This window comes from Rhamphochromis longiceps, linkage group LG2 (assembly GCF_057381845.1).
Source record: "Rhamphochromis longiceps isolate RC_006_pf linkage group LG2, R_longiceps_female_GT1.1, whole genome shotgun sequence".
Lineage (NCBI taxonomy): Eukaryota > Metazoa > Chordata > Actinopteri > Cichliformes > Cichlidae > Rhamphochromis > Rhamphochromis longiceps.
The window spans coordinates 41538632-41551286 of NC_140558.1; the positions used below are offsets into that span (position 1 = coordinate 41538632).

Genomic DNA, 12655 nt, shown 5'->3' on the forward strand with positions numbered 1-12655 from the left:
CAAAAGGCCATGTTGAACAGAGGGGATGGCTTGCAGCACCGTCTGCCACCTACAATGCAGTCTTAGGATCCCTTCCCAGGAACCTTAACACCCACTCGCCTCTTGCTTCAGGTGACCCCAATAGATTACATGATAGAGTGAGGCAAGATCTCATAGTGGGTTAACCTGAACGACCCTCGTTGACGCGGGAAAGCGCCCGTCGTTGGGTAATTCTGGTCGGTTGGCCCTCCTGGGAAGGTCCACCACTATGCCAACTTTTCTTTATGTATAGATAATGACTCTCACCGTGGTTTGCTGGAGTCCCAAAGCTTTAGAAATGGCTGTGTAACCCTTTCCAGACGGACAGATGCAAATTAATGTGTTTCTCATCCGTTCTTGAGTTTCTTTAGATTGTGGCATTTTAGCCTACTTCACTTAGTCAGACAGGTTCTATTTAAGTGATTTCTTGCTTCAACAGGCAGTAATCAGGCTGGGGCACAGCTAGTGAAACTGAACTCAGGTTTCCAAAAAGTTATGGTTAATCAGAGTTCATTCATATTATAACAGCCAATTACTTTTTCACCAGGGAAACCAACATAATACAGAAGCCTTACTGTAAAGGGTGGAAAAGCATCCTGTAGCAACATGAAGTAAAGAGTGCAGACACTTTACATACAGTAAGAGTATTTATTACAGGCTATATAGTAAAATAATATCAGGTTTACATTGTTTGACTGGCAAACATTTGCAATAGTATCAGTGGAAGTTTTACACAAAGAATTAAAAACAGTCAGTTGTGTAGTATATGTTATGGTTCTATTTCAAATTGTGTACAAAAGAAGCAATTCTTTAATAATAAAACAGTAACTTGACAACAGTCAGTAATGGAGCAAAATGACCTTCATACAAGAAAATGTAATGCCATGTTTTAGCAGTTCTTTCACATTGTGTGGGTTAAAATCACTGGCATGTATCAACTGCCAGTTTAAAACTTGTATAAACAATAAGACATCGAGAGTGCAGCTACTTAACAGGAGCTTCACGTTTTTACATTGTTTCATAGTGAAAGTTTCCCTCGTCCGAGTGAGTCTCACTGAACAACTTAGTTTGCATGCAGCTGACTCCTTTCCATCTCCATAATCAGATTATTATCAGCTGCAGTTCAGAAGATGTTTTCATCTCACTCACTACATGTCACAGCCACAATACAGTAGATTTATGTCTTTAATGAACCTGATGAAAAATACTTACTACTTGTAGTTTTATATTTTATATATATATAATTTTATATTTGCCTCTACCTCCACAGAGTCATCAGATGGATAGGAGCCAGTACAAGGAAAAATAAATACATTTTATATTAAGAGGCTCATAATGATCCTAATATATTGGTATCGGGTTTTGTCTTATCCAATATAAAAGACTTATTCTGCATGGCCATATTCCTTACTGTCAGTAAACAATAAAAATGTTTTAAATATATGTGGCTCAGCATGGGCACTGTGAGAACTGTGTTTCCCATATGAGGGCTGTAATTAGGAGGTTGCTGCAGCAAATCTCTTAAAAATCTAACTAAAATCTGATCACAGCGCAAGCAACTCAGGACATCACTTAATTTAAATTAAGGTTCCTTTTTTAGAAATAAATCTAATTCCTCCTTTCAGGCAGGGAAAACCTTTCATCTGCAACATTTCTTTAACTTTTTTAACTTTATTGGATTATGGTGCTGCTCTTTATGCATGCATGCACCACTAAAGAAGTTAGGTACCTGTGTGCTCTTCTTTATTAATGGCTGTGGAAATTGTGCACACTGGTCTTTGTACTGCTATTAAGTGGCTACAGCTTAATAGCAGTGCACAGAACAGTCTCTGGACATACACGTCGCTGTTTGTCCAACGATTTTTGGATTCATAAGCTTATACACGTTCATCTCTCCTTGGGCTGATTTCCTCTCATATAATCAATACTGCATTTGCTTTCAATATATTTTACAAATGTTTGTCCCAAGATTCAAAACAGAGTGAAGGAATATTTTTACTGTTTTGGTTCATTTGCAGCAGTTTCAAACCAAAAAGCTCAAACAAACTGGCTCTGCACGGCATACACAGTCCCCCAGTCACAGACGGACAAAGTTAGGGATGACGCAGTGAGAAGAACTGTACTCGGTCGGACCAACAAAGAATAGCATATCTGTAGGGAACACTTATTTATACAGCATTAAATAATGAACTGATGCTAAATCTGACTTTGCAGAGAATAAATCAGCATTTCTATACAAAGAGCTCTTAAAAAGGAGACGACAGAATAAAAAACCTCTCAGAAAACTATGATTTAATAACTGCTGGGATCTTGATAAATGCAGAAACCAGTTTAAAAAGCAGTCTTTCCTGTGATAAAAATGCAGCACACAGTTCCCAAACCTGTCGACAGGAGGAACCCTACAGCTGAGACTCCCTGACAGCTATTCACACTGCAGCCTCCTTTTCCTCCTGGCTCCCTTTGCTCTCCTCTCCCACTCCACCACCATCCATCATAAACCTTTGTTGTAGGTCACCACCTTGCAATCTGTTGCCATGGCAATCTCCGGCTCAAGGCAAGACACCTCGATCTGCCAACAAAAAAAAGAGAGTGAAAGAAAGCAAAACAAAGACCATGAAACCAAATGTAAGAATTGAGCTCTTCTCTCCTTCCTTTAGCCTTGAAAGTCATTTAGAGTTTTAATTAGACGCTGGAATAAAAGGATGTGGGTCGGGGCTCTGCATGTCAAGCTGTGTACATGTAATTTGAATTTTTGCACAGCTGCTCCCTGTGCCATCTGGCCTTGAAGGCAGCAGCCCGTCTAACAGTGTATGTACTGTACCTGAGACATCTGGGGGAACAGACTGATGGCCACGGGTAAGGAGAGGCCAAAGGTAACCAGGCACACAACGCTGTGGATGGGCAGCAACAGCCTGCGGTTGCTCTGCAGAAATCGCAGCCTACACAAGTCAAGGCAGAGATAAAAAAGAAACGTGAGCGTGCTGTGTGGATCGATCCCAGATGACTCCTGCAAAGCTATGAGTTATTTTTGGATCTGGAGAAAAACATCATGTGCAGATTTAGGGGAGCTATTTCTGCACGATTAGAGGGTGTGAGATTTATGTGTGTGTGAGAGAATATCATAAATCTGACTGCAGATTCTTCTTTAAAGGCACAAAATCTGCTTTACTTTTCTATTTCTTCTTATATTGTCTGTCCTTTACTCTTGTGACCTTTGACTGAATGAATAGTTTAGTAAACACTTCGGGGCACAACACATGTCAGCTTTGGTTCAGTACACACAAAGTAGTACTTGTAGTATTTGCTGTGCATTTTTAGAACAAATTCAAGCAGCCAATACTAAAAAAGAGCACAATTAAAGCAATGGTAAAGCAGTCCCAGTTTGCTGCACAATGACACAAAGCAAACTACTGTAATGGATTTATTGATTGCTGATTGTGTTAGAGTCTGACTTTGGATAACCATCAGGAGGCAAAAACATCAAAGCTGATAATACAAAGCCCTGCACCTGCCAGATTATTAAATTGTACTTTAATTAAAAGGCTAACTTAGGCTTCAACTGTTCTTTTGCCATGATTTGATTTAGTCACAGTCATACTTAAGTACTAGTGTTACTTCAGTTTTGACTAAATGGGTGGTCGCTGCATTTTCTTGTATTATAGGTTGAATAAAAAGCATCATTACCCACAACAGCATTCATAAACGTAATTATTCTATATGAGTACATTTGTTTCTTTTCATTTGCTTTTCTTTTTTGTTTGATTTGCTTTGTTGGAAAACTTACTGCATTATATTTTACATTCTGATCATTTTACATGTTTGAGGTTTGTGCTGTTACTGTTTTAACTGTGCCACATCGCTCTAGGAACTTTTGGCAGCAGCTTTATGTACTTTTCTAGACCAACTGGCCAACAACTAACAACAACTAACAGCAACAAAAGTAAGTCACTAGTTGCAACCCTAACAGGAAAAAAATCTTAACAATGTATTTCTGCACAAACCTCTCGAGGTAGGACATAATGATGGGGGGCAGGACAAAGATTGGCATTGGGAGGACCACACGTGTAAAGGCAGTTTCCATGATTGCCTGGGGATAGAGAACATTGTGCACATGCTCCATTTCAAACACTGAGTTTATTTATTTATTTTTCAGGAAATCAGATGGCGTTTGGATTTCAAACGAGAATCATGCATGCAAAAATGAAAGAGCCCTCACATGTCTCGCAGCAATTCTGGAGGATCCCACAATGTTCCCGTTGTTGTCAAGCACATCGATGCCCTCGGACAGCTCATTGTGTCTCATCAGGCCCACGTTACAGATGTTTGCACTAGCTGGAAAGGGAGAGGGAGACAGCTCAGAAATTATAATGCATTTTAACCAGAATCTGTGCAGAGACTGACAAACAACGACTGCAGCCACAGACGTTGTGACTGTAGTCTGTGCAGCCACAACACTGTGGCCCAAACCAGGACACTACCATTACTTTCTCCATTACCATCACTGTCAAATCCTGTCTCAGAGTGATGACGATGCTGAAAAGATCGTGCACGTATCAATTCCAGGCATGACTATTGTAATGCATTATTAGGTCACTTTAAATGTCCCTGAAACACTTTCAGTTGATCCAGAACACTGCAGCGAGAGCGCTAACTAAAACTAAAAGAGAAATCACATTTCTTCATTTTCAGTTTCTCTTCACTGGCTCCGTGTTATCAGAATTTAATTCTCATAAAAGACATAATCAGCCTCCATCTTATCTTAAAGACTATGGGGTGGCTGTAGCTCAGGTGGCAGAGCAGGTCAGCCACTAATCAGAAGGTCGGTGGTTCGATCCCAGGCTGCCTCCTGGCTGCATGCCAAATATCCTTGGGCAAGATACTAACCCCGTGTTTGCCTACTGGTGGTGGTCAGAGGGCCCGGTGGCGCCAGTGTCCGGCAGCCTCGCCTCTGTCAGTGCGCCCCAGGGCAGCTGTGGCTACAATGTAGCTTGCCATCGCCTGTGTGTGAATGTGTGTGTGAATGGGTGAATGACTGAATGTAGTGTGAAGCGCTTTGGGGTCCTTAGGGACTAGAAAAGCGCTATACAAATGCAGGCCATTTTACCAGGCCATTTAAAGACCACATAGTACCGTATTATCCTAACAGAGCATCGCTCTGTGACTGAAGGTTTACCAGGGATTTATGCTTCAGTGGGAAATCTACACCATTGGCATGTCATAACTGCAAACCTCTTTGAAACCCCACACCTACGGCATAACCCAACCTGCACTTCCTTGGAAATGTAACTACATTTCAGGTTGATGCAGCTTGCACCTATTGTGATTGGCCTATTCAGCACTGTTCATTCCTCTTATGTATTTCCGGTTACTTTTTCCGGATTGGTTAAATTACAAGAATAGAATTGAGTGAATGTACAGAGTGGTTCCCAGCATTATCAAAAGCAGAATATCAGATACAACCTTCAGCTATCAGGTCTCTCTGCTATGGAGCCAGCTAAGATTACACCTAAAATGTGCATTTTTGATTAAGCGTGCAGTTCATACTCGTGTAGATGACCCTTCACCAGCCTTTAGTTATACTGCAAAAATGTCCGGTTGCTGGGAGCTTCTAATGATGCACTGTTTCTTCATCAATCATGGCGGATGGCTGCCCCTCCCTGAATCTGGTTTCTTTCTGTTAAAAGGAGGGTTTTTCGTTCCCACTGTTGTCAAGTGCTTGCTTGTAGCGGGTAGTGTGATTGTTAGTTTCTAGCTAATATTCTAGGATATAAAATGAATTAATGCAGCACTTTTTGGTCTTTTAGTTATGAGAAACCTTTCCCATACAGCTTTATTCAGAGCTAGAAACATTCAGGAAACATACAAAAATTAAACATGACCTGATATTAAAATGTTGAAATGATGTTAACCAATTTGTACAAAGTACCAGGGTGTTCAGTCAGACATGAAGCTGACAAAGAAGAAGAAAATAGAAGCATGTCGTGGATTAATCTGTAGAACTGCTGATGTTCATGAGAATAACAAGTTCAATAATAAAAGGAATACATAAAATATCCTAGCACAATTACAAAACTCTGAAATCATTTTTAAACAAGATGTAAGATCAACCAGCAGAGGGCCACATGAAACCCACCCTCATCATAACAAAGGCTCCTTTGAAAACCTACCTACAGCTGGAAAGGGGACAAGTCTCTGTATTATCATTCTGGTGGCAGGACTCAATTTATTGGCCTTCTGAATCAGCACATTCAGTCCCACCTATAAAATATAGAATAAATATCTGTTAAATCTCGTAATTCCAAGTAAAACCAGCTTTTTATACAGCTCCACAGTGCTGCAGTTAAACATCTGCAACATGATAAAAGTTATTCCACAAGACGAACTGTATTAATCTTAAACCCACTCACTGCAATAGATACAGCACTCGTCACAGCTCCTGCGTAGCCTTGAATAAACTTGGATGTTGGTGTAGGCTGAAGAAAAACAAACAGTGTCACAACATTTGTATAGTTGGTTTTTTTGCGTTTTTTTAGTTTAGTTTGTATTTATTTGCATTTTTACCTTTGTCGCATTACGATTCGCATAGTTCACACAGGCATTGTGACTCTGGTTCAACCACTGAAGAAAAAAGGAAGGGAGGACATGAGGGAAGAGCCGGGCTTAAAGGATGAGCGAGTAGTGTTAAACAGAGCAGCAGCACTTTATTTTACAATGTCCCAGTGTATAACAGGTGGTAAAGCTTTGCATGTACCCAGTAAAAGTGCACTTACCAGATGTTCAAAATGGACAATAAATGCAATGATTTACAATAAGCATGTTATTTACAGTACCTGCCATATAATGGTAGACACCACAGTCTGATTTGGGAGAAGAAGGCCAATGACCTAGATGAAATCAGGGAATAGGAGCTTATTTTTGGACAAAATAAGTTCAAAATCTCCTTTCATCTGTCCCCAAATTTGACCGTGTTCTATGAAATGCATGGCTTTCATATGTGACTTACAATTGGTGTTCCAAATGGTACATAACCTGCACAGTGAAAACATGATTTTCAGTGTAGACAATGATGATACAATGGATCAACTCAAACAAGTTCAGCAAAGATCTTCATCTGAGGCCGTACCTGACATTCGAAATGGCATGAAGATCTTCTCTCCTGTGTCAGGATGAATGATGGCCTGCGTGCAGAGAGCATGAAAGCTTCCTCATGCCGCCAGCAGCCCAGAGACTTGAATGTATGAAAGGGCAGTAAACGTGGGCCGACTTACGTCCGATATAATACTTACCTGTTTGATCTTCTGTGCTTCCCACAGCTGAACATGTGAGCAATGCAATAAAACAAAAGAACTATAATTAAATATGAAGTATTATTATAATTTTCCTTAAATGGATGGAAGATGTTATTGAGTTTGCCTTTTCTATATTGTGAAAATGTACATTTTGCTGTAGCCAGGATGTTGTGATTTCTCTCAGGAACAGATTGTGTAATATTATGTCGTAACATTCACCTGAACGTCAGACACTCCAGGTGGGAGTGAGCCATGTTTGTAGTCATCGAGGAGTTTGATGCATTCGTTTAGCCGTTTCTGTCAAAATTGGAACAAGAATGAAATTATCCTTTTGCAGGAACAAGATTGTGTAGAATATAGAATTCTGTATTACTGCGGCGCTGTACCTGAACATATATAAACAAATTTATCCACAATACAGCGCCTTTCCATCTGAAAATACACTTGAACATCACTTTGCATTTGACAGGAAAATATTTAAGACTGCAAAAAAAGCTTTACCTTGTAATTAATTTGGCATTTTAACAATTATTTGTTGTAGAGTTATGAGAAACCTATCCATCATGTGCACATGGCATGTTTAGCAAGTTGATAGTTGAATTCTTGAGTTTTTATTACTCCACTGTGACACCTTTTAAGATGTTCAAATACAAAATGTTTTCATGAATCAGGAATATCACTGTGAAATATGACACACAGATACAGATATATGGAGTTTTATTTATTGTACAAACTGAGGGTGAGAAATTGCAGAAAAACCCTGAGCCCCTTGCCCACACAGTGAGGGGACCTGGTGGCTCAGTTATGATGTGGAAGGGGGGTTTTCCTGGAATGGTTTAAATCCACTTGTCCCATGTTCAACTTTATCCTCTAATAAAATGTTTCTGTCCTCGTGGGAGTGGCGTCTCAGGATACCAGGGTCACCATCCAAAGAACACGAGGGGTCCCTGAATTAGAGTTGGATGTCTCGAGACCGGTCTTGGTCTCGAGACCACTTTTACGTGGTCTTGGTCTTGTCTTGGCCTTGACGGATTTGGTCTCGGTCTTGTCTTGGTCTTCCTGTCTCAGATCGACATAGTGGTCGGGAGATTTGGAGTCAACAGTATCCACGACGCACAGCGTAACGTTCGATAATGTGTCATGCACAAAAGCATCAGCTCTACGAGCCGTGCTTACAGAGCGCTTTGTAGTGAATCAGAAGAGTCGACTCCCATTGAGCGAGAGCCGCTCCTCACTTAATTTCCTTTCAGCTCTCACACAGTGGCTCAGCTATGCTCCAATCCCATAATCACATGCGAGGATATAGGATAATATCATTATGTGAAAAACAGAGAGGGTGAGAGACGCGACAGTCAAGTGGAGCATCCGTCTGTCCTCTCAGTGAGTGAGTGAGACAGTAGACAGCGGTGAGGAGGGCTGTGCGAGTGCATCGCAAGAACACATAAATATGCCCGACACCTGTAAACGAAGCAGCATCCGGCTGCAGTTTAAAGACTTTTTTGTCTCGTTCTCGGTCTCATCTCGTCTTTGTCTTGGTCTCGATACCCACTGGTCTTGGTATTGTCTTGGTCTTGGTTTAGGCGGTCTTGACTGCAAGTCTACCCTGAATTGGCTGATGGGTACGAAAATGATGTGAATCGTATGACATGATCTTCACCATCATCCGCTCTCAACACAGTAGAACATAAATAGGAGATTCACTACTAGAGACTAGAGTTGCACTGAAGCAGTCCTGGCAGCCCGAGATGGCTGAGCATCTTACAAAGAGACTTTGTTGTGTTTTTCCTTTAGTTTGACACCTGTCTGTACATCTAGATGTTTTAGAGAAAACGTTACCTCTGAGACAAACAGAGTGCTCGGGTCAATGATGTCTACAAAGTGTCTCAGTCGACCAAAGAACGAACCCTGGGAAAGACAGCATGACAGAGTTAATCCTTAAAAATAGCAGGAAAACATGTTTTCACTCAAATACACAGAACCAATTCCATTCGACTTGTTCGTGATCATAACAAACAGTTTTATCTGCCTCACAGTTACACTGAGTCAGCAATAGCTTCATAACATCACATGTCTGCATCCTGTTGTTTTATATTGACGGAAGAATATTTGCAAGGTCAAAACCAAGGTTCAGAAACACTGAAATGAATACACATGATCACGTTAATCTACTTCAAAATGTAATTCACAACTTCTTTGTGTAGCAGTTTTCTTATAATCATATGGAAGGAAATAATGCTGAGATGTAAAAGCAAATTATGTATTTTAAGATTAAAGTTTGGGGGAAATGCACCAGCAATCTGCACATTTACTCCAGTAAAAGTTCCTCCCAAGTGAGACTTGAAGCTGCTGGTCAAGCGCCCTGTTTTCTGTTCCCTTCACTGTCTCTACATCAGCATGCCAATTGCTAAGTATGTGTGCCAGCAATCTGAAAAGGCCCAACAGGAGCCTGTGCCAAGAGTCTCTTTGGCAAACCAGACGGGTGAAAACATGGCAGCTTCAATCAGAATCCGTCAGAGACATTTATCAGAGATGAAGGGAGGGAAACACAGCAGAATGACAGTGGAACTGACACGTCTCTATTTTCATTACCTCTCTAGCACCAGTTTCAAATTGAAATGACTGGAAACAACCTTCTGTCCTTATAAAGACCGTAGGTGTATAAATCTATCCGTATCACTGCTCTGGGTTTTCTGTCACTGCCTCGTTCCCTCATCGCATGTCTCCTCCTCTGACAGGCCATATGTGCTGCAGTGCTGTTTTGTAAGAGTGGGGCGAAGGGAGGATCTGTGTGAGGAGCCCGCGTTAATTATGCATGAGTTTCAGCTCCCTGGAGAACACACAACAAGGCTAGCAGAGACAGAGCACAGACAAACCAAACAAGATTCATGCTGATTCAAGGACTGCCCTAATTTTTAATGCTTTGATGCAAAGAACTAAAAGTATTGCAGCACCTTGAACAGCCCAACATGAACTGCAGGTTACTGATGAAAAACGAACGTCTTTTTGAGGACCAGAGGGGAAAGAGCAATGAAAAACTAATGGCGGGGCCGAGCTGGGGAGCCTTGGTGATGGTAATCAGTTAAAAAAAATGATAAATATCCTGAGACAAAGACTGTTAATAAGCTGTCACTTGGGCAGTCTGTGAACAATGCAATATCCTGTACTAATTGGTGCGTCCATGAATGAATTATGAAACAGATCTGGAGGCACACTCATGCATGCAGTGCTTCAATCCTCCTAAATTAGATCAAGAGAGACAGATTGCGAGAGACAACATTCATTTGTGTCTCTTTTGGTCTTTTTGTCTCTTTGACGTCATCTTGTGTCTCTTTGTGTTGTTCTACATCTCACCGTAGTCATTTTGTGTAATGCTGCATCCCTTCCTTATCCTTTTGTAACTCTTACTTGCTGCTTTATATCTTTTTGTGGTCATTTTTTCAGGGTTTTCTTTTTTTTGTTTTTTGTTGTTTTTGTTTTTTTTTTGGGGGGGGGGTTACAATTTTTGCAGCGATAGCACTTCTGAACCACTGAAAGAGGGTCCTGGGGTTAAACCTGGTTTTAGGGCCACTGGGTGTGGAGTTTGCATGTTCCCCTCGTGTTTGTGCTCTGTCAGAGTGCCAGCTCCTGCCTGTACTGAAAAACACTCCAGGTTAGGTCACTCCTGCAAAACACAGTGCCTCTTGGTTAAACTGAACAGCAAGTTAAGAAATAGAATGGAATAATAGAATAATATCTGAATAATATTTGAATGATTTCTGTGTCTCTTTGTGCATTTCTTCAGTAAAGATCTGTCACATCAAATGTACTTGACCCGAAAACACTTCAGTAGTTGTGGGAAAATTTTCATTTTTTCCAATATTTTTTTCTGCTGTCATGGTGGCATAATAACAACTGTATTGGTCGCTCGTGTGAGTTGAGAGAACATCAGATTTAAAGCAGTTTAGTGTGACTTTAATTTACACTCCACGCATGAAGACTTTACTCTGTGCATTGACATTACAGCGTAAATAACTCCCTTAATACTGCTGTTCGTTAAATGGGAATGACCACAGAATAATTAGATGCGAGTTTAACTTGTCCTCAACGTGCCATCGGAGTCAACGTGAAGGACACGTTATCTGTCAGGCCTGACCACTGCAAATTAACTAACGGAGGGAAAATTCAGTAATGAGCTTCAGACATTCGTGGAAGTCCAGTAACGTCAAACAAAGTGGGAGCAACAGCAGTCTGCAGGAAGCATCCTGGGGGTAAAAAGAAAGTTTGGTTGGACTGGATTATTGTACAAGATGTTCCAACAGATTTTGAAGCCTAGATTAAAAGTGAAAATAGGAAAAGCCAAACTCAGACAGCCAGTTGAAGATTTGAGAGAAAACGACCGACGGCGAGCTCTCAGTGTGTTGACTGCAGATCCGAACAGTGATATAACCGTGCGTCGAAGAGGCGTGGAATCTCATAAAACACTGATATGGCACTGCCGACGAGAAATCATTTCCACTATAAAAACTGCAATAAAGTCAAAACTCATCCATCTCTACCAAGTTCACTAGCAGCTGGAAGTTACTGCGGTTTAAATAAAGGCAACGAAGAATCGGATCACAAATCAAAGCCAACTTTGTGCCCACAAACTGCCTCAGCATCCGGAACGGAGCGGCTGCAGGGCGGAGGATGGAGCTGTTTTCCACCGAAAAGCCTGAAAACAAAATCCCATTAACGGATGGTTAGCGGAGGGTAGAGGGGGGGCTTACCTGGTCGTATCGGGGTCTCCCGAGCTGGAATGCAGGACACGCTGCGGATTCCGCCATGACACTCAACTATTTATTTATTAATGAACTGGATCATGAACGGATTTCCAAGTACAGCGAACTACATTCAATGTGTAACTAGTGAAGCAATGTGCCGCTAAGCCTGCCGGGAGATGTAGTTTTCTCATTTGCTTTAACGCTGGCAAAGTTGAAGCGCATGACTACACATCCCAAATAATCGATTAGGTGAACGCTATTGCATAACTGTTCGGATTGATCTTGGGGAGAGATAACCGCTGATGCCACCATAGGTGTCAGATAGACCCAATTACTCATAATGTGAGGGGGCGTGGCCGGATGTCTGCAAGGAGTAATGGTCGGCCTGGAGCGACTTAATAAAGAACCAGCAGCGACAATCTATGTTATCAGTCAGCGCATTGGACACTTTCATTACCTCTTATCATTCTGTGGAGAGAAGCAAGACACTGCCGCTTAGGAAATTACTTCCATCTCAAAACACCAAGAAAAAAGACAAGAGATTTTGTTTTTTCTCCTCTTATAACGCTGATACATATGAAGAAAAATAAGAGGAAACTGAGAAAAAAT

The 12655-nt window shown here is 41.2% G+C and overlaps 1 protein-coding gene across 1 annotated transcript; it reads right to left on the reverse strand.

Moving 5' to 3' along the window:
* Window positions 1–681: 681 nt before the first annotated feature.
* Window positions 682–12301, reverse strand: sfxn5b (sideroflexin 5b). The gene is made up of 14 exons (XM_085382995.1): window positions 12053–12301; window positions 9144–9212; window positions 7527–7604; window positions 7305–7331; window positions 7142–7196; window positions 7022–7047; window positions 6849–6902; window positions 6580–6636; window positions 6426–6491; window positions 6186–6276; window positions 4235–4350; window positions 4020–4105; window positions 2840–2957; window positions 682–2587 (listed from the first exon to the last, which is right to left on the reverse strand). The coding sequence occupies exons 1-14, from the start codon at window positions 12107–12109 to the stop codon at window positions 2510–2512; spliced, it is 978 nt and encodes a 325-aa protein (XP_085239121.1). The 5' UTR covers window positions 12110–12301; the 3' UTR covers window positions 682–2509.
* Window positions 12302–12655: the final 354 nt, after the last annotated feature.